We start from the raw sequence: 25,350 nt of genomic DNA, 5'->3' as shown, positions 1-25,350 counted from the left end.
CTTGACATGAAGCTCCAAAAACCATTATTTTAGTTTTTTGTCTGTTTATTTTATAACCTGAATAATAACCAAAGTCCTTCAGGATATCTAACAATATTGGCACCTTAACTTCAGGTTTTGTTAATATCAGTATAACTTCTTAATTTGAACTCCTCACTGTCCGAGGCAAGTGTTTCCAAAACCAGATTAAACAAAAGCGGGGATAATGGGCATCCTTGCCTAGTACCCTTCTTGATATTAATTGCATTGCCTATAAGCCTCCTGGCAAAAGTAGATTTGTAGGACTGAGTTCAGAAACATTTCACCACATCCCATAGTTTGTAACGTTGCTTGTAAAAAAATCAAGAAACATTATCAAAATATTTCTCAGCATCTAGGAATGCAAAGGTTACAGATCGCTGTGATCTGTGTACATGTTCCATTGCATTTAAAGATTAATAACATCTCCACTACATTTTTGTCTTTCTGCCAGTATTTTTGTAATCCACATTAAGTAGGAAAATTGGCGTATAAGACTGAGGAGCAGACAGATCTGTTCCCTCTTTATGTATGAAAGCAATAGAGGCAGGTTGCCATGATTCTGGAAGTGTATGATCTGACAGTCCCATTATAATATTAAATAGCTGGTGTAACACTGGTGTAACCACATGTAACGGTTTTTTGTAATATTCTGCCAGTAATCCATCTGGACCAGGTACTTTCATCTAAGAATATTCTTGAAATGTTTCAATCTCTGGAAAGACATCTTGAAAGATTTTCATTTTTTAAAGATGGGTTTCTGTGGCATTTCAGTTAATTGTGAACAAGCATTAGCCTTGAAGAAAAGATCATCACTGCTGGCATTTTATTAAACACCAATTATCAGCTAACCATTAAAATAATACCTCAAGTCCTGAGTCAGAATTGTGAGTGGGGCTTTTACATAGATTATTCTGTGGTTAGTGACACATATCAAAAGGAGATACTGATCAAGGTTAACAGAAGTGCTTCTCCCCACATTCTCCCCCCTCCCCATACACACAACCACATAGCAGTTGTACACTTCAATCTCTCACACTGCTTGTAGGACTCTCCTGCTGATTGCAAGACATCCTCGCCCTGCTTCAGGACAGATCCTTCCCTTCACTGTTCTGGAGCAAGGGGCCGGTTCACAAGTGCTAAGCAGCTGGGCATCCAGTATGCATAAATTACAAGCTAAATGTATAATGAAGTTCTTGGTGATCTTGTTCATTTTCCCCACTGTGCCTGGTGGATACTACACTTTCATGACCTCTGGAGTTTATCAGCTGCCCCAGAACACTGCAAACTAAATCATTCATGATAATCATAATGTTTAACTGAATGTGTGCTGAAAACTGATTGGAGCAGTAACTGTGGATGAATGGCTCAAGCAAATAGGATCAGTTCATGAACTGTAACTCAGTTCATGTCAGCCATTTCTTTGTGGTTATGATCAATAGGTCCAAATAAGGTCAACCTCTCAGCCAGTCCTGCCTTGCCACCATAACTGCCAGTCTGCCAATCTTGATAAGGAATCAAAGGTTTTCTCAGATGTGTTGTTTGCTTAGTTAAAATATATTGTGGCATTTTTTAAAGCTTGTCATCTCCCCAAAAGTTGCTTGATGGGTTAAAAATTTAAATGACAAAAAAGCTAACTCAAATAGGTTTGTGCGGGTGATATAAAAAAGAATGATTGATTGTTTAATTTCATTATTAGGTGATATGCTCCTAAACGTTTGCTCTCCTCCCCTCCTAGACTGTTATGAAATCCTCCTGGCTAAGATCCATCTCAAAAAGCTGGGGCTGGCCATGCTTCTTGTTTGCAAACCTTTTGTTTACATGAATGTAATTCATGCTTCTCCTTGCAGAATACAGGGCAGGGGCTCATGGTTTCTTGACTGGCCATGCCCTTCTAGCCAGTAATGCGCATCAGTAATGTACCGAGTCCTACTGTCTCTGTGGTTCTTCCTTGCTTCAGTTCCATATCTCCTCCACCTGTAAAATCCCTCCTTACGATGTCCTCTTTTTAGCATCTTTAAAACACCTAACAACACATCATGCTCGATGGCAGCTCTTTTAAGGACAAGCAACTGCAGGAAGGGGCAATATGAAGTAAAGAAAGTATGTGTGAGGAGTTGTCTTTTTTCTGCCCGCTGTTCTGTATCTTTCTCATCATAATCTCCACTTATATGACGTTCCAAACTTACTTTTGTGAGGGCAAACTTCTTTGGAACCCTATGGGAGGACAAGTGAATTAGTATGGGAAAGCGGTAGGACTGGACAGTGCATTATTTTTCTGCTTCAATCTATTACCCTCCAAGGCTGTTTTTACTAGTCTTTTGTTACATACATGTAATCTGTAATTTTGCAATCTGTCTCTTGACCAGTCTTCCAAATCCCCCCCCCCCCCCCCATAACATAGTAGTCTGTTTTGATCTTCCGTGCTGTGAAGTTTCTTCAGAGCACAGTACCAGCTTCTTCCCTCAATGTCCTGTATCCTCTGTTCCCTTAAGGGCCCATTCTCAACCTATTTTTCCTTAAGATTTCTATTTTTCAGTCCAATGCTTACTCTGCATAATTCCTTAGACACTACATATACTGTTTTTGGCTTTCCAGCTTCTCTTGAGCCCTTGGTCTCCTCTTATATGCAGTTCTAATCCCAGCCCAATTTATAATTTTCCTTTCCATTACAGAAGTTGGACTGAACTCTTTTGTGACTTGAGCAGATGAACATCTCATTGTCAGCTGGCTCACAAGCAGTAAGCTAATGAAACTGCAGGCAGGATCAAATTTAGATTTGTACAGAGGAATTTGTGTGAAAGCACCTAGTTCCCCTAACCTTACTATCTCACTAGTAAGGAAGTATAATTGGCTACTGTATTCATTTCAGAACCTTTTTTATTTGTTGTACTTGTAATTTCAGCACCTCTGGAAGGCTTTGAACTGTGAGTTTATCATTTCTTGACACATGGTTTTAGGATACAGGAAAAAATAATAAAATAAATTCCGCCATCACCAGTGTTTTGGTAATCATGCGACTGATTATAATCATGCAACTTCTGCTGTCAAAATTTATAAATTTCCCCTTTTAGTTATTACCATATATTAGTGATAGTTTCTTATCTACATCACCATCCTCCACCATATATGTCAACAGCAAGCTGATGGCTGAGACGTGGCATATAATATTCCTAAATAAAATGAATAAATAATATATTCCTCAAGGGATGCCAGCACAGAAGTTGAGAATGATTCTTCACTCGGGATAAAGAATAAATCATCTTCTCATTTTGTTTTGAGTGATGTGGAACCCCTTGGAAGAGCTGGATCCTTATTGAAAACAATATTGAAAACAATATGTATTCTCTTCCTTCCCAAAAAAGGTGGTGACAGTTGACCCATAGGATCACCATGAGTCAGACATGACTGAATGGCTACCATCATCCTCATCCCCCCAAAATCTGGCAGTCAAGGTGATTTATATTGTTTTAAAAACATGCTGCTCATTTATATGTAACACATAATTCATAAAAGCAAACAGAGCAAAATAATAAAAAGCCACAATGATGGAGATCTAGCCAAATTCCTTCTAAAACATAATTTCTTTCAATCTGTCCTTTTAGCTAAGGAGATGATACCAGGGTATCTCTGATTTGCAAAGGAATCCTTTTCTTTCAAAATCCTCTGAGAGACTCAAGCAGGAAGGTGCTTGCAAGTAAATACCATCTGATCAAATGTAAGGTACCAAAAACCTTGCACTCACCAAACATTATTACGAAGTCAGTTTGGCTTAATTCTATTTATGGACAGATGAATATAGATGCTCTCAAGCTTTGTTGAACCACCTAATAGCAGCAATCAGTGTAGAGCATTAATCCTATTGAGAGGTCAAAGCAAATTTTCAGGCAGAAGGGGATTGAACTACTGCCAGTACTATAATTATACAATCAAGTATACTACATACTGAGTTGTTCTGTGGTTTGAGATCTCTTTTGCTTCTATACTCTGAAGTTTTATAGCTATAGATGACCATAGTTCAACAGATCCTAAAGGTGGCTAAGTGGACATTCTTTGACATCCATTTGAAACCTGGTTAACTCTGCCCCATTTGAGTGTTTTGCTCTTGACCTGAGAGACAGTGGAAGACCATCACATTTGTTTTAGTAGTAATAAACTGAGATCAACAGCCAACACAGCTTGTTGTCAACAGAAATGTTTTCGGGTTACCACAGCATCTCTGTCAAAGTTAGTTTTAATAATAGTTTTATGCTGCATCTGCTCCCCCTCTAGGTCATTAGGGAAAATGGCAGTGAAGCTATCATGAATTAAATCTGAGAGATATTCAGTAGGACTGGGTAAGAGTTGGGTGCTCTCAAAAACAGCAGCATTTTCTTTTTTTAAAAGTGCATTGTTGATAGAAAAAAGCCAGCCCTGCCCTCACAGAGCCTCCATTCTAATATTGTTCAGTCTTTATTATTGTGACCAAATGACAGCCTGCATGCATCTGTTGACTGAGTCAATGTCCTTTGCATCAGACTTAGTCCTCCTCCTGCTATGTCCCTGTGGTAAGCCTGAGCAGCAGCTCTGCAAGATCAGCACGAGTGCAGCAGCATTCTCCATTGCTCTTCTCTCATTCAAGTTTCCTCCGTATGAACTTCTGCCAGGGAGCCACTTCTGACAGAAGCTGCCCTTGAAGCCCAACTTTCACATCTACCTTATGGCTGTTTCTGGAGACTGCTTAATCTTTTTGAGGCTTTCTTTGACAAGGATGAATTCGGGCCTGCTGTCTTGTCCCCCATTCTGGGCCAGCTCTCGCTCATACTGCAAACAAGACAATGATGAAAAAGAAAATAGGCTCCTGATCCATTTGCTCAAGAACAGAGATTCTACCCAAACATCAACCGCCCCAAATCTCTAACCCAAATTTCATACCAATAACTTAAAACTAAAATCATTAAACTTCAGAACATTGCAGACACTGGATTTGCAATGAATTTTAAGACAGCTGAAAGTGGTTTGCAAATTTCAGAGAACAGCCCTCTTGTCACCCTGTTTGGGTGGTATCTTGCTCCCCATGATTTACATACAACTTTTGCTCTATTGGTATCTGGGCAAACAGGTTTGGAGGGTTTTTATCCCATAACTTGTAAAGCCTGCTTATCCTGGCATTGTTCTTCTTAGCCTTAAACATAGTGTTATATTTCGATGATTTACTCCACAGTAATTTAATAATTTTGATCATTGGTCTCTATGTATACATTTCTATATCAGAAAGTCTTGTCTTTAAGTATTTGGTTTAGTATTTACATTTATATTTTTTAGAATCACACATAGCTCAATAGGTAAAAAGGTTCTTTTTAGAGAACGCATCCTCTGTTTTTGGTTCTGTCCTCCTGGGCTCTTCTTAAAAAATCTGATGAAAATCTCCTCTTTTGAGGGTGAAAGGTTAGAAATATTCCTAGTTAGTAGCAATTAAATAAAATAATAAGGGTATATAAAATGAGATTTATTGTGGCGATCACTTGTTTGAAGTAATCAGTCAGGAAATACATCCTTTGTTTTATTTTGTTTTGCTTTTAAAAATATGGTGACCCTAATGCTGCTACTTCCTTCCATCTTGTAATAGTGAATCACCTTGCTTTCTATGAAGGGGCCAAGACTGAGTGGGCTAAGCATCTAGACAATCACCACTCATTCCCTGTGAATGGTGCTACATCAGCCTAGACTCAAAGTCTTACATGTTCAGCAAGGTTCCTTTTTACTTAACAGCTGAGTCTGCTCTTCCTACTGTAATGACCCTGCCATGGTACAAAACAAGAGAAAGAAAGAAATCAGTATCCTACAGCCCATGTATACATTTGAACTCACTTATGGCCAAAGGCAGTTGTTTCATTAACAAACCCTGCCAAACATTGGACTTGCCAGCAGACCATGACTGTGCTGGGGAAAAGCAAAACAGCATAGTGCTGGAGGACCTTAATAGAGTGGTGCCAATATTGAGAACCAGTAAGGATTTGTATGAAGTGGAACTGTGATTAAAAGAAGGTTAGAAAGAAAAATAATTGACATGGAATCAGCCTTGACATGTTGGGGCCTATCAGGGAGGAATATTGACCTATTGTACAGACCTATATACGGACCTATGGCTATGCTAAGGGATGGCTTAGATGTTGTTGTGGCTGATCAAGAACAAACCTGGTCAAGTTTCTGCTGTCTTTTCCTTAGCTCTTCTTCCAGGTCTCTTAAAGGTGTGTGTGTTTCTTCCTGTTGCTTGAGCTGCTTGAGTCTCCTGGTTTCTAGTACCCTCTGAAGCTCAGGCTTGTGTTCTGGAAACAGCCCCCTAAAAGAGTATAATACAAAATAAAGGACCTGTGACCATTCCTTACACCCACCTTTCCCACAATTTCTACTTCTGCTATTGAGAATTAGTGTGCAGTGGTTCAACGCTCCACTCTGCCATGATCAATCCTTACAGGATTGTTGTGGGAATCTATTATTTTATTTATAGCCCACTTTTCTCACTGCTTCAAGGTGGATTGCACAATGTAGATCAATGCAATCAGTATGATGATATATCTAATGAGCAATGCAATCAATATGATGACATATCTATGTAGATCAGTGCAATCAATATGATGATATATCTAATGAGCAATGTAATGGGATTAGGAATTACAGAAATTTGAAATGGAGCTGTTATCTGAACAAAGCAAAGGTATTAAACACAACCTATTATAGTAGAAAGTGCATATTTCTGGATCATACACAGCATATGACACCCTGAACTCCTTGAAGGAAGAATGAAATAAAATTGAAGTATATAATAGATTTTAATTTCTTCCACCTTTTTTGGCTATCAGGTAAAGTGTTTCTTGGAAGCCCAAGACTTTCCTAACAATAGAAACATGCTACATTTGGGAGCTCCTGAAACTATTTATCCTAAAATGGGATGTCTAGCCCCCCTGGGATCATTAGGCCTTTGAGTTTAAATGCTGCCCTTTCCTGAACCTTTCTGATAAAGTCTGAGATGGCTTCTTTCCCGTATTTCAGGAAAAAACTTTCCACTGTTAGGAACTCCCATGTTCCCATTGGCTTAATGGAGACCCCGTGATAACACTTAGGAATACGAGAATTAGATTCCCCCACCCCCATATTTTACTGACATATGTCCAAACCAAAAGATTCACACCTAAGTGGCAGGGGATTGTGTGGACCGTGAAACAGGATTGCTCCCTTGAATAATCTTATCCCTAACAGGACTTATCCCTCCACAGCAGAAATCCCTCCACAACAATCCATGGAATGCTGATCCACTCACTTCCTGTGAGTGAAAAGCAACTCCCGGTGCATCTCCCGGTGGTGCTTGGACTCCTTTACTGGATTTGGCAGTTTCTTGGGCTCAATGAGTCCTCTGTGGCTCCCAGATGCCTGGTAGATTCCATCCTCAAATCTCCCGCTGTTTGCATCTGGAACATAATAATAAAGGCCAGCTTCCATAAAGGTTCTGTGTTATGCAGCAAGAGGAAAGTTTTTTTGTTTTTTTTTACAATTCCTTCCCTACAATCCTGGTTTCAACCAAGAGAGAATACAGGAGAACTTTCTAAATTACTGTGGATGTGATGTGTATTTGGAGTATACATTTAAGTTAGCCCTGAAGAGCTAGTTTCTATCCCCTCCTCCAAACTTGTGTGGGAGGGGCCTCAGTTAAGTTTTGTCCTCTCTCTCTCTTTCCTGTGTGTGAGTTGGTTGCATCCTTCCGCTGACTATTCTCCACCTGTGGAAGTTTCCAGTCCCATTTATAAGTAACAAAGAGATCTGTGATTGAACATCAGGCTACACTGCCATCAGCAAAACTCTGCAATAAGCCTATTCCCTCCACTATCAAATGGGTTGCCATCCTCAAGATGGAACCTGGAGATCTCCCACTATTATATTTGATCTCTAGAAAATCAAGGTCAGCTTCCCTGGAGAAAATGGCAGCTGTAGACTCTATGGCATTATACTCAAGTTCCCTGCCCTCCTCAGATTCCACTCCCAAAATCTCCAGATATTTCATAACCCAGAGCTGGCAACTCTAACTATCAATCATGTGGGAATGGATTTTGAGAGTTCAGGGGACAATCTGGGTAGTTTTGCAGACTATCCTAAATTCAGCAGGTTCTTACTGAGAGGGAGCACTGTGTGCCCTCCCATAGACCTCAGGCCCAAAAGAAATTGGATTTCTTTCATCCTTGCTCTCCATCACTCCTAACCCTGTTCATTTCACCATGACCACTCATGGTCACAGGGGAATTTGGTCCAACTCACCACTCATTGGGATCAGGCCAAATCCCCACTGCTGAATGATGTCTGCACCACTCTGTGGTGGTCCCAGGCCTGGGGTGACTCAGGCCCTGAGTTCTCCTGCGGCAAGGAAATGTGGATAAATCATCATTCTCTTCTTTGCCACAAGGCTCATTGGAGCCTACATCAGCCCAGGGCCATGCAGCTGTGCATGAATCAGGCTGTCCTGGCCCAGCTCCTCCCCACCTGCACTTAAGTATGGTGTCCTGGAAGAGGAAAAATACCCCAGGTGGTTCTGAAATGCTGTGCAGCGCAGCAGAGCTACCTGGGGCATTTTAAAAGAATGTAGTATTGTGGTGTTACACAGTACACCGTTCCTTTTAAACAATTTAAAGGGTCCATGCTGCCCTGCAATGTGGCTGAAACTCGGTGCTCTGGCTGTCATGCAGAAGCACACATCCAGGGTAGACGGGGTAAACGAGCCAAATGCTCCCCCATGTAGAGCCAAGAAAAGGCAGCATAACCTGACCTGACTCAAAAACTGGGCAACAGTGTGGTGCAATGGTTCCCGTGCAGTAATTGTCCCTGAGGAATAAGAGCCTTGTCTTGCTGTGCAGATTTCCCTTTGCTTTTGAAGGACCCAGTTTGTCCTGGGGCAGCTCCTTGGAGGCTCTACACATTTGGAACTCCTGCAGGCTTTCTCTGTCCTGGCCCCCACTTGGTGGAATGAGCTCCCAGAGGAGCTCAGGGCCTTGCAAGAGCAAGCAAAATTCCTCAGGGCTTTCGGTTGGAGTCAATAAACCAATACCATCAACTTGGGCCCCCTAGCACCCTCCCCACCAGATACACCATCAGACACAGCACAAGGCAACTCCAAGTCTGGCCACCACGGTTATATAGTTAACAGTTTAAACATTTACAAGTTACAGGTTTTACAAATTTACAAATTAATGAGTTTAATTTAACGTATTGTACCAAAATAACAATGTGATGGTGAACCAAGAATTCATGCTGTAAACTGCCCTGAGCCAAAAGGGAGGGCGGTATAAAAATGTAATTAAATTAAATTAAAATGAGATCTGAACAACATCTGTGGGAAGCTGTTACCACCTGCATATCCCAGCTGTGATTCTTCCCAGCATCAAGGCTGCCTCCCAGCCAATTGTCATGCAGTGGGCTGTTAAACGGCCAATGCCAGTCAAGCACTGGAGCAGAAGGCAATGTTTTTAAAGTGCCTCATGTGTTGCTGTTTTAATGAATCTACACTGGGGATGGGTCCCCCCAGAGTGAGGGACCCTGGGGGCTGCTTGTGTCCCTAACAGATATTAGAAAGAAATTCAAAATGGAATGTGGAACTGGATATCTTCCCTAGCATTTCTTTAGAGAGAGATTTTTTAAAAAATTAGGACCATAATTATTCTAATGCTACAGAAAATGAGAAATTTATGTTCCAAAGGAGAAGGCAATCAGTATTTCCATCCCCCAAAGATGAGCTTCTCCAATCTGTATTCTTGCATATTTTCTCCCTACTATTATAACCATTGCCTCTCCTTTTCCCTCAAATGTAGAATACTCCTACCTGTATTCAGTCTGTTCTTATGTGTCCTGTATTCACCCTAAAATAGAAAAGTCTGAAATTAGGAAACAGACAAGCATTTTAAGAAATCAGCGAATAAAAACAAAAACCTTAATTTTATTTAAAACATCTGAATATCAGCTTTCCATCCACCTTATGGCCCTCAAGGTAGCAAACACTCAAAATAATTAAAAGTCCTAATACTGATTAAAGTACACTTTCAGCTTCAAGTCCTAAGAGAAACCCAAAAGCAGAATTCTAGAACATAGGCTAGAATACAAAGACAAGAAAATCAATCAATGGAAGTTGCAGCCTAGGATCACTGTAGGGGTAGTCCATAAACACCTAGTTTCTTTAAACAAAACCAAATCCTCTGGGCCAGATGAATTGTATTCAAGGGTACTAAAAGAACTTGCAGATTTAAATTCTAAGCATCTGTCCATTATTTTTGACAATTCTTGGAGAACAGGTGATGTGCCGGAAGACTGGAGGCAAGCAAACATTGTCCCCATCTTCAAGGAGGGGGGGGAAGGAAGATACGAGTAACTACTGGCCTGTCAGCTTGACGTCTATAGCTGGCAAAATTTTAGAACAAATCATCAAACAATCGGTCCTTGAGCATCTAGAGCGGATGACTGTAATTACTTAGTCTCCAATCAAACTGTCAATTCCATGTGGTATCTCCAATAAAAAACCCAGGAATTGTCCAGGCTATTCCAAATCATTAATGGATCTTTTTATTTCTTCTTTTTATAATGATTCAAAGCTTTGCAAATCATCCAAAATCATAACAGAAATAAATCACAACCAAAACGGGTTTCTAGGTAAATTACATCCCGTTTTCCCAAACTTCCTCAGTGATTGTGATCCTTCGTAATGTTTTCACTGCTCCATATTAGTTATCACTTGGGCTCTCTGCTCATCATACTTTTGGGTCCTAATTTGCTAGACCTTGACTTAGAGTCAGCATGACTTTCTCAAGAACAAGACATCAGACTAATCTCATCTTTTTTTTTTAGAAAGTTACTACCTTGCTAGATCAGGGGAATGCTGTGGACGTAGTTTACCTCGATTTCAGAAAGGCTTTTGAAAAGGTTCCACATATTATTCTTATTGACAAATTGGTAAAATGCGGTATGGATCCTATTACTCTTAGGTGGATAAAGCTGAGCAGTAATATTAGGGATCTCTCAGCCTCACCAACCTCACAAGGTGTCTGTTGTAAAGACAGGAAATGGAAGGAGACTGTAAGCTACTTTCAGACTCCCGGTAGAGAAAAGTGGCATATAAGAACCAACTCTTCTTCTGCATTCAGTACAAAAAGGGAAACTGATAAGCATTGAGATCCACATTGAAATGCTAATCCAGGACCCACTGAAGTGGCTAGATGTATTTTTATGTGGAGTTTTTAGCCTTTTCCTGAAGGACCACCTACTTTCATATCAAGTTCAAAATTTATGAAGCAGGCCTTCTCTAAGATACATTTTCTGAGGTGATGTTGGCTAATGGGAAGGTTCTTAACATCAGGCACCTCACCCAACATTGTGGAACTCTGTCCCCTAGAGAGCAGAACAATCTGTCCAGGCCTTCTAAGGGAAGTTGTTTTTTTTAAAAATTCTGAAAGATCTTTGAATAATGGCTTGCATTTGTTCTTTGCATTCAACTTTTATTTTTGAATTAAGATTTTGTTTGTATGATATGGATAGTTACAGTGGCTGCAAACCAAGTTGGATTCCTTATGATAGAAGAAAAGCAGCATATAGGATGTTTTTCATACAGCTGGATCATGTTCATTTTATTTCTTACATTAATCCTATCATCAATATGTAATCACCACATTTTATTTTGCTTTTTTATGAACCCAAAAATACCTGTTTCATATCATAGGGGACAGGCAATAGTTTTTACTCATTTTGCAGTAAATACACATTTTTTGTATAATTTATGATTTAAACATTTTATGTGGAAAATTTGAATCATTAGGTCCTTAAATAGTGATTTCTTTAACATTTGGACTCTTAATTCATATTTTTGGGTGAAGTTTTTTCTACCTTCTTTGTTGACAGGCAGTACAGACCTAACCAATTGACCTCCAAGTCCATTTAAGTTACAGGCCTAACCTAGTCCTTCTTTTGAGAGACCCTGAGAATTATAAGAGAGTATCTCACCAATATATAATGGCCAGGATTTGCTGGAGGATGCCATAGCTGTTTGTGTGGTATAGAACTAATATATTCATCCCATCTCCCAACAACTCTACAGAATACAATGAATTTGTTAGGTAATAAATACAGGAAATCTAAACTACATCTGATGCCTTTTACAGAATTGTCAATTTCTTTTTTCATATGGCAAGGCTGTGTTTGGGTGGTATGATTTTCACAGGCTAATCACACATGCAGTATTGAAACTCGTGTTCACTCCTTTAAAGCTGTGAATTGACTAAGGACAATTGGCTAACTGACTATATTTAGTATGTTTTCTCAGGGAAAGATTTTTAGAGTAATTGACTGTACATCATTCCCAGTTTTTTTCATATTTACATTATGTCTGTCTGTCAAAGAAACAAAAAACATGTCCGCCAACTGAACCTAACAAGTACAGTATCAAAAAATGCTATGTCTGCTTGCTTTTGCAAAGTTGTCAGGTTTTTGAGCCCCTATGTCCATCAAACTAAGCCTGCTTCATTTGCAAGACAACCTTTTCTACTAATTTGACAAGTAGGGTGACCAGATCCTTCTTGGCCACTGGTGAGGGATGTGGGAGAGGAGGGCTGCCAGATTCTGGTTGGGGAATTCCAGGAGACTTGGGGCTGGAGCCTGGGGAGGACAGGAACATCACTGGGGTCTAATGCCATAGAATCCGCCTTTCAAATATCCATTTTTTCCCACAGGAACTAATCTGTGTAGTCTGCTGTAATTCTAAGGTATCCCAGTCCCACCTGGAGGCTGGCATCCCTACTGACAAGTGACAGGGGAACTCAGACTCCATCACAAGCTATATACTTTCCCAGCGTCACATTTATTTGCTCAGTTTTGTATTCTGTCTTGCTCATTCACAAGATCATCTCAAAGTGATGAGGCTATTCTGGATGCCTCTGTTTCTCCATGTGGCTTTTAATGATTAGGCTTTCCATCTCAGAGCAGACTTTTCTTTTAATCCACTGCTGATTAGCCCATCACCTGCCAGGCTGAGCTTCTGTCGCTCATCAAAAGAAAACAGTGTAAACATCTGAACACCGACCGCGGCGCCACAGGCACCACGGACTAAATAAAAGAGTAAGGGCTTTAGGGGCGGGATGTATCCAGGATGAGGAAGGGTCCGGATTGGACCCTTCCTCCGGACAGACCATCGGAGGGACCAATTGGCAGGTGCTTTGCGCCTGCCGACTGGTCCCTCCGATTTCCGCCCCGGAGCAACTGCGAGCCGCAGGTGCCAAGCGCCTCCCGCCGTGTCCAGCCGCAGCCCAACGAGCCCCCGCCAGCCGCCCTGCGCCCGGGGGCTCCCTTGCCTAGCGCCCGCTGTATTCAGAATCCCTTGCCTAGCGCCCGCTGTATTCAGCGGGCTTGAATACTAGTATTGTAATGATATAGTTGTTAGCCAGTTCCAATTGTGCTGGGAGTGGAGTGCATGCATGTGTACTCACTAAGAATACATTGAATACACTAGGAGTCAAGCAAAACAAACTTTGTTAGAAGCATGCTTTTGCATATCATTTTAAGATCATGGGCAAAGCGACCATACATGTTTGCAACTCTTTTCTAACACATATCCATATAGGCCTGAATCCTAGAAAACAAAGAAGAGACACAAAGAAAACAAAGTTGATGCCACCATTTAGGATGCAAGACAAAATTAGGACAGGCTTTATACCCTCAGGCAATAGTTTCAGTATTTATTCTTATGAGGGGCATGAACTACTCCCCTTCATCTATGACTGTCTTTCGGTAATGACCTGCTTACATGATTTCAAAGCCAGGATTGTCAAATCTGTCATCTCTGAGCCCATGAAGGTTAGGAACATGAATGCAAGTTCCAAAATATGCTTTCTCCTTTCCCCCAGTCACCATCCTTCATTGGATCTGAAATGTTAAATATTACTATCTTTCTGTGCACCAAAGGAAGCAAGTCAAGAACTGGAAAGGCTAAGCATTATCTTGCTTCAATCTGTAGGGGAAAAGCTAAAAACAGCCATGGGCAAGCCTTCTTCTAGACTCTGGTTAGGCAACCCTAGAAAAGGAGGTAAAGTTCACTAGATCAATGTAAGAGTGAAAATGATGACTAGACCTAGCAGGATTAAGTATAATCTCCAAGTTTATCACTACAGGAAGCTGTTCTGTGGAGACTGTTTTCACCTGCAGGTGTGGTATCTGAGACACCTAATTTTTGCTACAACAACCACCCCAGGCAGAAGAGAAGTCACTGCAGCCTGTGAGTTAATACTGAACCTCAAGAAGACATCACATGCACCTGATCCATGTGTATGGTAACCTTCTTTGCACTTATGGAAATACCTCACTAGCACCTACCATATTCTTCTATAGGCCTCAGAGACATAGTAGTATAGTAAAGATGTTAGTCTTGCTATAGATGGTGTGCGTCACTGCTAGAGGAGATACACAGTTGATACCAGTTGAGAAAGAGAAGGAAGGAGAGAACCCAAAGTGGAAGGAAATTGCTGCTGAGGGAGGGAACAGCCTTGTTAACACTGCGTCTTAAAAAAACAACCTTAAGCCGCCATGTTATAGCATTCCAATGGGGAGTGCTTAGCATAAAATAGCTCAAACACAATGGAATCTTGTATTATTTGCCACCACTAATTTCATGGGGATCATCTAATAAGTCCTCATGAAGCCAGCTCCATCCGGAATATTCCATTAGGGATAGCATTTTATAGTAAAAACATGACAAAATCATTCATCACTCATACTACAATTCCACATCCATCAGCATAGCCAGACTAATATAAAATAATGCTGAATCCAATAGATCCAAATAAAAAAGTTCTTATAAGGCTCAACAGAAGAGATTATGGCCAAGCTTCCCAGTGTTTCCAGAGGTAGAATATTCCACAATCGTGGCACAGAAGCACCTCTTTGTTTTAGTCAAGAGACCATCATGTTGACACAGATCTGATAAGCTCACTACCCCAACAGCATAGGCAGGGAGATATGCCTGACTGATCAGAGAGAGCACATTGCAGTGTCAGAAAAGCAACCTCTGAGGCATGATGGGTACAAGTTTTGATCCCTTTTTACTAGACTACCAACAAGAATGCTACTCACCCGTTTTGACTGGGAGAGCCCCATGACCCTGAATCTGGAGGAAGCTGTTTTCTCTTTCTTTCCTCTAAAGCAGTAGACTATTGTCTCTGAAATATATACAGGACTAGATAATTTTAGCACTAAGGATTGATTTCTTTTTAGAAAATACCTTTGGCACAGCCCTGTTATGTTTTTCTTTGCAGAGACAATAATGTGATTGTGAATAGATGCTGCTTCTTTTAGCAGGCTCTTCACAAAACCTATTAAAGCCCTTAGACTAATCCTTGGGTGTGTGATTGGGGGGAAGGAGGTGTCATGTGACATGTTTCTGTAAGGACCTTGGACAGATTAGTCAGAGGATGTCATTTTCCAAGCCTGGAGCTCTAAAACAGCGCCTAGAATGACATGGGTTCAGCAATGCATGAAGGGCCTAAGTATGTATTTTTTAACTTTAAAACTATTTCCTCAACATGCATGTAACTTGCAAAAACCCTGATCTGCGAATTTGTATAATAAAAATTCAGTTCGTGGAAAAATCAAACAATTTATTGTACAATGTATAAACAGAAAATAAATTGCTGAAACTCCTTCTCTCAAAAGAAGAAGAGTTGGTTTTTATATGCCGCTTTTCCCTACCCGAAGGAGGCTCAAAGCGGCTTACAGTCGCCTTCCCATTCCTCTCCCAAAACAGCATAGCTAGTTTTCTCCACCAACCTAGAGAAAGACAGTCCTTGCAAAAATTTGTGGATCAAAAACTTAGATATTGTGCTGAAAGAGGCTAAGTCAGTGACCGTCAGTACTTCAAGAGGACTGTTCTATGCTCTGGGGAAATGGACAAAGCCATGGTCCAGTAGAGCTTGTAGTTAACAGGTAGTTCCTACCTTGAAACAACCACCACCAGAGGGATCAGAAGATTACTAAACTGTGAGCCCCATGAAGTATGGGCCTAGTGCCAGGGACTGAAGGGTCTATGTTCTTATACAACCCTCACTCTTCCTTGAACTCTGCACTCTCACATCAACACTTGGGCAACTGTCAGGGAGTATGCAAGCTAGCCACAATGGGATGGTGATGGTTTTGCAGTGGCCTCTAATCTGGAGAAATGGGTTTGAATCCTGACTCCTCCACATGCAGCCAGATGGGGGACCTTGGCTAGTCAGGGCTTTCTCAGGACTTTCTCGGTCCCACCCACCCACCTCACAGGGAGTCTGTTGTGGGGAGAGGAAGGGTAGGCCACTTTGAGACTCCTTCCGAGAGTAAATAAGTAGGGTACAGAAAAACCCAGTTCTGTGAGGAGGAGAAGGTAGATGATTACAAGCTGCTTTGAGACTCCTTCGGTTAGTAAAAAAGTGACCCCCTCCCCCCAACACGCTCTTCTTCTTCTTTAAAGCACTTTACAGTCTGGGTTCCACATAATGACAGAGCTGCCACCTGAGCTTAGACAGAACTAAAGTTCCTCACAGCAACTTTATTCTCTCCCTGCCTCCCTTTCTTAAAAGAGGTGAGCTCTGTCACCATCAGGACAAGGAAGTTTTCTGTGGCAGCCTTAAATCTGTGGAAGGTAAAGCCAGCTGAGGCAAGGACTGCCTCCTCTCTTAATCAATTGAGATGCCAGTATGAGGCTGTATTGTTTTAACTGTATGTCTGGAGATGTTTTAACTTCTATTTCAATGGGTCATGTGCTGGTTGGCTAGCACTCTGTCTGATATTATAAACTGCATTGAGACAAAAAGTACAAGTGGTATAGAAGTGCAGTAAACAAACTGAAACACATTCTTTGAGAAATAATTTTTAAAAAAACACGGTGTATCAAGGTGGGGACACCTGTAAAAAAGCTTTGGATTTTCCTGGCGGCCAGAACGAAAAGTGCCACCCTATATGAAATATAGGGGGCGACATCTGATAACAGATAGGTCACTATCAAAATCAGAAATGGGGCGTGAGTTTGGTAGTGACTTGGCAAGGAATTTGCCCCTGGGTTCGGAGTACAGGGGACAAGCCAAAACATAGTGGGGCAGGTCCTCCACAGATGAATTTCCACATATACATAGGCTGTGGGTATTTAGAGATATCATCTAAAGAGCATGGCTGATGGCATCATTTCAAACCGCAAATGAGAGAGACAATCCAGTATATTCAGAGGTACATTACTGTATGTTACATTTTTATATGTATTGTGTTTAGGACACATAGTAGTCATGTGGCTATTTTGGTTGATGGTAAGTGCAAATGTGGCTGTGAGCTGTAGAGTGAGCAACACTGGTCTAAGTCAAAGTACGTATGCGGCGCTTCTTATATGTCCTTTCAGGAAAACTTTACTTGGAAACATTTTAGTTCTGTCCAGGGTGCCCAGCATCAAAGAACAGAACAGACTGGAAGTACTGGGAATTTGCCTTTAAGAACAAATCATGTGCTTAAACCTATCTGTGAACAAGAATCACTGCCCCTTAAGTATCAAATCAGGAGGAAAAATGCACATCTCCAGCAGGAAAGCCATAGTAAGCTAACTTGAAGCAAATTTTCTGATAAGCATAAAGGACTAACAGAATATTGGACTCTGAGCAATCTGAAAGAAAAAGAAAGCTACAAGCAGTGGGTGGTAAGCTGGTGTACTCTACTTTTCATCAAGCAGAACTTGATATTCTGCTCAGCCTTTGAAGCAGCCATTGAGGTGGAAACAGCAGTCAAGAGCACCCTAAAGGTCCATGACTCCAGTATCCAGCCCTCCAAGCAATGTTCATCCATGGAACATATGCACTTCAAAGATCTGGAAAAAAGAGGTAGACTGCAGTTGAAGAGGATGGCATGGAGCTATGATAATATAATTTGTTTTATTTTATTTTGCTTTACTTAATGTTACAGTATCACTGAGGAAGTAAAACGATAACAAGATTGTACCTAGAAGCTCATTTTGAATGGTACATACATTTTGAATAAATGTTTGGTTCATTATTGCCATTCTTTTCTATGTATTTTCAGCTGATGGGTCATAGAATCATAGAATTAGAAGGGACCTACTGGGTCATCTAGTCCAACCCCCTGCACAATGCAGGACACTCACAATCCTATCGCTCACCTACTGTAACCTGCCACCCCCTTGAATCTTCACAGAATCAGCATCTCCATCACATGGCTATCCAGCCTCTGTTTTAAAATTTCCAAAGATGGAGAACTCACCACCTCCCGAGGAAGCCCGTTCCACTAAGCAACCGCTCTGACTATCAGGAACTTCTTCCGGATGTTTAGACGGAATTTCTTTTGAATTAATTTGACCCCATTGGTTCTGGTCCATCCCTCCAGGGCAAGAACGAACAACTCTACTCCATCCTCTATATGGCATCCTTTTAAATACTTGAAGTTGGCTATCAGATCCCTTCTCAGTCATCTCCTCTCGAGGCTAAACAAACTCCCCCATCCTTTTAAATAGTTGAAAATAGTTCTTAGAGCCCCTCTCAGTCATCTCCTCTCCCAGCTAAACAGACCAAGCTCCCCCAACTTTTCCTCATGTGTCCTGGTCTCTAAACCCCTCACCGTCTTTGTTGCCCTCCTCTGGACATGCTCCAGTTTTTCTACATCCTTCTTCAACTATGGTGCCCAAAACTGAGCACAGTACTCAAAGTGAGGCCAAACCAGAACAGAGTAAAGAATTTCTGCTTCTGTTGTTTGACTTTATGGCACTGTGGTTGGAAGGACTTACCTTTTCAGAGGAATATCAAAATAGGATACAAAATAGCCTACCACCTTTGGACATTGGTAATGGAGTCCCTATAGCTGACTGGAAGCAATATCAACATTTAAATCAGAAGAAAATATAAAAACTTATGTTCATGCAGCTGTTTAAAGGAATATCTTAATGGCAACAGAATACCATGGGGCTTAAGAATTCAGAAGTTCCCGACATTATTTACTGATAATGAAAATTTCAAAACTAAATGGACAGCTATATTAAACAAATGTTCCACGGATCTGATTTTACTAATTATTGAACAATCTGCTATGGAGGTTAAAACTACTGAGAAGGATATTAATAAAATCAAGGAATCCCTTAAGAATGAAACACCTGAGGAAACATTTATCAATAAAGTAGAAAATGTAGATAATGAATTTAAAAAATTTCTGGATAGTTTAAAGGAGTATAAGAACCGAAAACTCAGCTGTGGTTTATGTGATTATCAGGCAAATAATGTATGCCCTTGGATTAAAGCCAATAATCCAAAATGTAAGGCTTAAAGTGTTAGTTGGGATCCTTCAACATTTTCTAGCTCTGACACCGAAACAAAGCGTATAAGCATCGCCCTCCTAGACCAGCTAGAATTCTCCAGTGACTGGATAGATACTGGCTGGATTTTCAATATTGTACATGCCACCCAAAACCAAAATATTTTTAATTGGTCCAGTTGTTCCCACTCCACTGTAGAGGAAAATGTATTTTCTAAGGGTTTACATTTTGTCCCTTTGTACCAATATATCACCTTTAGGATGAGAGTGGATTTCATTAGTAAGTTAAACCTGAGAACCGTTTTTTCTACAGAGAACATAAGGGTTAGGAATGTAATACAAGCATGCATGCATGCATGCATGCATCTCCAGGCTCTGATTTATTGCACCAGATGTGTTGTGCACATCATTGGACGGGACCACAGTTAGTCACTCTGCTCTCCCCAAATCTAAAGCCATAATCAACTAAATTATCTACAATTAACAAATGTATTCAGATAAATACTAAATACCAATCTTATCGTTTGACTGATAATATACTCTGGTGGGCGATGTGTAAACATTTTCTAATAAGGAAAAAAAAAAAGATGCCTCGAAAACTAAGCGGGAGCTCGCCTCCTGTCGAAGGACCTGTCACTTCTGCAGGCTTTAAAAACCAAAAACAAAACACCCCCTCTGGCCTCTCGAAACATCAGACTCGGAATTATCTGTGTTCTGCAAGTGCTGCCTAAAACCCCTGTCCGCTTCCCTAGGAAACGAACCACCATAGAGAGCATGTCCGCCGGAGCTCGATTGGCAGTGTCTAGTGGATCCGGTGCCGCGCTGGCCTTGGTTTATTCGGGGAGATGCGGTGAAGGGACGTGGACTGTGCCTCGCGGGTTGCCGTCATGGCCAACGGTGAGCTGGGAATGGTTTGGCTGGGCCTCTTGGCGCTTGCAGTTCACGGCGGCTCTGCGCAGAGTTCTCCGCAGGCCCGTTAAGGCCCCGTCTCTTGTGCCCTGCAGTGGACTGCATGATCCGGCGGTTTATTGGGGGCCTGCCCAGGCCCCCTTCTCAGTCCCCCGGGCAGGGGGCAAAGCTAATAGTGGCCTTGCCGCCGCGGTGACGCTCTCTCTTCGCCTTCCTTGCAGTGTATTCTCTGGACGGGCTACTGGTGTTCGGCCTGCTGTTCGTGTGCACCTGCGCCTACTTCCGGAAGGTCCCTCGGCTGAAAGCCTGGCTGCTGTCGGAGAAAAGGGGGGTCTGGGGGGTATTTTACAAAGGTACGGATCTGGTATTAAAGCAGGTGAAAATTCAGTGGTCTTCGGGGAATGCGAAGTTCAGTGGTTTCTGTAACAACGGGATGTTGAAGTGGAAAGTGTTACAGGCGTCAACATGTTCCAGCATGTATTTGCTTTACAAAGAGGAAAGTCATAACATGTGAAATGGTCTTGAATCGTGGGAGAACTGAACTGTGCTGATTAATTTGCTGCTTCTCCCCAGTGTGACTTTGGTGTGTATCACTCCTACCAGTTCAAGTGCACCAGAAACCCTTGAAATTAATGCTTTGGGGTGTGACTGAAACCACTGCAAGTTTATAGTAATTTTTGAATCTCTCTGCAAGGCTAAGAGAATGCTTATAGTGTTAGAGATATTTTTACTGAACTCCATTGTGAAAACTAAACTGAGATATTCCTTTCTACAAACTTTTAAGAAACACTTAATTTCTCATAGACTTTAATGTAAAAATAAGTTAAATGTTGGAGCAAGTTAAAGGGCTGTCATCACAGAATGGGACTTACAGACTCTGTAAATAAGCCCTTGGTCTTCCATCTGGATTTTAAAATAAACCTTTATCTTTCCTCTGGGTCTGAGTCTGCCAGTCTAATTCTACTCTCTTTGTAGAACTTAGAACATGAAAGCACTCTGGTGCATTGTTTGGGATCTAGTAACTAATTACCAATTGTAGGAGGGGAAAAACAAATGCTAGGTTTGTGTATTTGACAATTTGTTCTTGCTTTTGATTGTTACTTTGTAACTCACTGTAGAAGCTTGCTATAAGATTTAGAGATTGTATCAAGTATTTTAGTCTCCCATATTGTTCATGGCAGATACATGGCATATATTCAGATGACCAAACAAAGGCTAGAAAGCCAATATCCAAAACAAAATTGTCACCTGTGGATGCCACTATATGCTATGGTAGCAGCCATTGGTGAGATTTGAGCCCTTTTCAAGTAACTCTTAATAGTAGAAATCTTTACTTTCTAAAATACAGCAAAACAGGTGCATAATAACATTTAATTCTCATGTTCTCTTAATGTTTAGAATTGATATCTTGATCAAAGCTGCAATAACAATGCCTATTTTGTTTCTTTTATTAGTGTTTGTTGAGGTACAATGTTAATTTTGTCAAATTTAGATAGAATTTATATTTTACAGTGGACAATTAGAAGCATGGAAAATGCTTGATAAACACGTAGAACAACCAACTAATTTGCATTATAAGTCAGGTTTTTGCATATGTACTAATAAAGTGGCAAGTCAGGTGTTTTGTCTGATAGTCACAGAAATGGTGACAATGAACGCGTGTTCTTTATAATCTGTTATCTGTTGCAAGTAATATCTTTTGATCTTACAGCGGCAGTAATTGGAACCAGACTCCATGCAGCGGTTGCAATATCCTGCATTGTCATGGCTTTTTATGTTCTCTTCATAAAATGACTGCCAGCACCTCAGATGGACACTGTTGGAATGAAAATGCTATAAAAGACATATATCTTTTTCTTCAGAGGACAAAATCTCTTACAGAAACTGATCGAGCACTCTACACAGATGTCAAGAGGAAATTCCCCTATGACCAAGCTTTGTTTGAGACCAAGAGAGTGGCCTTTGTAACAGCAAATATCCTCTGTACTTCTTGTAGTGCTCAAATATTATCAACAGATTGTTTCAGTGCAGATTATTAAAATCAAAATTATAGTCTGCATAAGGAAAATGTAACATTTGTGTTGCTAATCAAATTTAGTAAGGAAATTGTTTATGTCAAATAGAAATGGCTAAGAGTTTTCCAGATTCTGGGAAAGCGTGGAAGGGGAAAGGGTTAATATTTCTGGTGTGTTAAAGGGAATTGCTTTCAATCCCAACAATATGAGCAGCAAAAGTAGAGATAGAATTACTTTTGTTAACAGCTCGTTGATTAATGCACTTTTGAGGCTTCGGGCTAAAACTGTCCTAAAAACTAGTGACTGGATGTGGTATATGCAATAGCTGCAGCATGAAAGCTCTTTGCACAGTTCAGAGAAGGGCAAATGTGCTGTTTCCCTATAACAAAAAGAGATATGAAAAACAAGAAAGTTAAAAAGCTGGTAGGTAATATATTTCCATGCCCCTTGAAATAATTGTCAGCACCTCTTACAAATGGGTAAGAAAAGAAGCTGCACATTCTGTGAAGCTAAGCTAATCAGTAAGAATTGCTGAGTCAAACATAGCCACAGATGTTAGATGCTTACGTGTCAGAAAAAAACAATGGGGACATGTGCTGTTACATAATAGATGTGAAAATGTTTTAAGTCACTTTTAAGGATCAAAACTTGTATATTTTGGGCACTGTACAAATTTTAAAGATAACGATGCAAGTTTGTTTTCTGTATCACTTTTAATGGTTTGTTGTCCCCCCCTCCCCAGTTTCTTCTGTTCCCCTGAATTTTAATTGTAATAACTAATCTCCTATGGTAGAAGCTGTATGTTTAACTTGTACACTTGCAATATTGACAATGCTTGAAAGACAAGTTTACAGACTATTTCAGGATTGAGGCCTAATTTATTTTCTTTTAATCCATTCTATTTACAATGCTAGTTAGATCTGAAAGGACCGTCAATTTCCTTTTTTTCAGTTTTGTATCTTTTGCCACAGACAAAAACTGTCATCAATTACATGTCTATAAATTAGAAACAAATATACTGGAGCTTCTGGGTATTCCATCTATATATGTTAAACTAAATCTACTTTATTTTTATCCCTATGCCTCATATTTAGTAAATTACAGGACTCTTTCCATTTTCATGTGTGTAGTTCTTGCTGAGAGCTTTGAAGTTTTGCAAATTCAGCAAACCACGGAAGTGTGCAGGAAATTGCTAAGCGTGTGTTCAGAATATTCAGCTCCTGTTATGGAAGGTATCTGAATTAAGTTTTCTCCTTTTTATTTCAGTTTAGGATTCAAGATAGTATTATCTGTGCATATTTAAAGCCAGGTTTTCCTATAAACCTGGAAGGAAAACCCAGATTTGCAAAATAATCTTAAAATAAAACAAATAGGGGAAGGGGTAAAACAAATCAAAATGATAGCAGTGCCTGTAACATTAAGAAAGGAATGGCCTCAGCGGTCATTGCTAGCAAACCACAACAATATTGCTAGCTTGCAAACCTTGTTTTGTCAGTAAAAGGTAGAGGGATGATGGCCCTATCCAGGGCATATGACCTTTGTTGTTTATCAGTTATTATTTTATATTAGGATCTGGGAGACCCAGGTTTGAATTCTGACTGCCATGGAAGTTCACTGGGTGACTTTGACCCAGTCACACATTCTCAACCTAACCTATCACACAAGGTTGTTGTGAGGAGAAGCTGCTTTGGCCCCAATTGTGCAGAAAACTGAGGTATAAAAGAAGTAAATAATATAGCTGAAGATGGGTGACAGATTAAAGGTATGTTGGGGGGGGGGCTTTGTGCAACTGGATCTTGCCAGACCAGCACTGTACAGCTGGGCTCAGCTCAGCCAGTAGTGCCCAACTGGGTCTAGCTCAGCATCTGACACCACACAACAGCCAGAGCTTCCCCAAGCGATAGGCTAGCACAAGAGGAAAGAAGAAAAAATAAAGGAAATAATGCAGGAGAGGGAAAGGAGATACTCCTGCAACTCCCTGTGGTTATTTCCGTGCAGTATAGATCTGTGTCCCTGTAATCTTCCATATTACTATTGAAAATGTTCCTGCTTCAGCTTAGCAGTACTACAATTAAGACAGTATTGTTCTTACAGTTCTGATAAATGTGTCTACCAAAAAAGAATTAGCTTTAATCATTGGAATAAAAAATTGGACTTTCTATCCCCCTATAAGATCCTCTTGTGGCGCAGAGTGGTAAGGCAGCAGAAATGCTGTCTGAAGCTCTGCCCAATGAGGCTGGGAGTTCAATCCCAGCAGTCAGCTCAAGGTTGAATCAGCCTTCCATCCTTCCGAGGTCGGTAAAATGAGTACCCAGTTTGCTGGGGGGTAAACAGTAATGACTGGGGAAGGCACTGGCAAACCACCCTGTATTGTGTCTGCCATGAAAATGCTAGAGGGCATCACCCCAAGGGTCAGACATGACCCGGTGCTTGCACAGGGGGTACCTTTACCTATCCCCCTAGAGATGACTATTCAAAGGATATTATTAGATGCTTGTAATATCTTCAGCGAGTCTTCCCATTCTGGGCAGTCAAGCATCTGTAATGTAAGAGCAAAGTTAATGTAAGAGCAAAGTTAAACCAATTACATTCAAAGGAACCATGACAGTGCTGCCCCCAGATCAAGATCCTTGTAAGGGTACTTGCCACTCAACCAATGAGCTCATTGCATCTGAAGAAGGGGCTTCTATTCAATAAAAATTTATTGAATAAAAATTTCCGCTGGAATAAAATGTTCTTAGTGGTTAAACTTCTTCTATACCTGCTTGTTTTTTATTGCAACACTAACTATCCCTCTCAAATTTATTGCTGTTGAACATCACTAGGAGCCCTGGGCTGTGACTATATTACTGTTTTTATAAGAGCATGTGAAAGTGGTGGGAAGAATACACACATGAACACAAAATTAGTACCCTTCTAAATTATCACCCTTACTCCATCAAAAACATATGTTCAAAGTCATACTTCAGAACAAAAATATGTAAAAAGAAATAATGGAAAAAAATGTTGAGGTAACTAATTCCGGCAGCTGTTTTGGGTGCTAATGTATTTGATACCTGTGTAGACCATATACTTTAAAATAGAG

General features: G+C 40.6%; 3 protein-coding genes across 4 annotated transcripts in view; 1 reads left to right on the top strand and 2 right to left on the bottom strand.

Annotated features, from left to right (window-relative positions):
- Positions 1-25,350, bottom strand: part of RPL10A (ribosomal protein L10a) — a 486,091-nt gene that overhangs the window by 266,717 nt on the left and 194,024 nt on the right. The gene's annotated exons all lie outside the window — the stretch shown is intronic.
- On the bottom strand, positions 1,851-20,449 carry LOC143835868 (uncharacterized). Of its 2 annotated transcripts, none has more exons than XM_077334244.1 (6): positions 20,103-20,449; positions 9,863-9,899; positions 7,319-7,466; positions 6,196-6,340; positions 4,715-4,821; positions 1,851-2,235 (listed from the first exon to the last, which is right to left on the bottom strand). In XM_077334244.1, exons 1-6 carry the CDS (start codon positions 20,115-20,117, stop codon positions 1,851-1,853), a joined length of 837 nt encoding a protein of 278 aa, XP_077190359.1. In that variant the 5' UTR covers positions 20,118-20,449. The 2 variants fall into 2 exon arrangements, with proteins under 2 accessions (XP_077190359.1, XP_077190357.1); XM_077334242.1 differs by lacking the exon at positions 20,103-20,449 and adding an exon at positions 15,145-15,351.
- TMEM167B (transmembrane protein 167B) lies at positions 20,097-23,376 on the top strand. Its single transcript, XM_077334247.1, has 3 exons — positions 20,097-20,238; positions 20,472-20,603; positions 21,962-23,376. Exons 1-3 carry the CDS (start codon positions 20,229-20,231, stop codon positions 22,042-22,044), a joined length of 225 nt encoding a protein of 74 aa, XP_077190362.1. The 5' UTR covers positions 20,097-20,228; the 3' UTR covers positions 22,045-23,376.

Source organism: Paroedura picta, chromosome 4 (assembly GCF_049243985.1).
Source record: "Paroedura picta isolate Pp20150507F chromosome 4, Ppicta_v3.0, whole genome shotgun sequence".
NCBI lineage: Eukaryota > Metazoa > Chordata > Lepidosauria > Squamata > Gekkonidae > Paroedura > Paroedura picta.
The sequence above is the reverse complement of the archived record's forward strand: the minus strand, read 5'-3'. Positions and strand labels throughout refer to the sequence as shown.

What these genes read in the sequence shown, in the direction of transcription:
- TMEM167B (XM_077334247.1), top strand. An exon ending in CTGGGGGGTATTTTACAAAG is followed by an intron (nt 20,604 to 21,961) that starts GTACGGATCTGG and finishes TTGATCTTACAG; the next exon opens with CGGCAGTAATTGGAACCAGA.
- LOC143835868 (XM_077334242.1), bottom strand. Translation starts at nt 15,168, where the DNA reads ATGGGGCTCTCCCAGTCAAAACGG. An exon ending in GGCTCTCCCAGTCAAAACGG is followed by an intron (nt 9,900 to 15,144) that starts GTGAGTAGCATT and finishes TTTCTATTTTAG; the next exon opens with GGTGAATACAGGACACATAA. An exon ending in TAAGAACAGACTGAATACAG is followed by an intron (nt 7,467 to 9,862) that starts GTAGGAGTATTC and finishes ATTATGTTCCAG; the next exon opens with ATGCAAACAGCGGGAGATTT.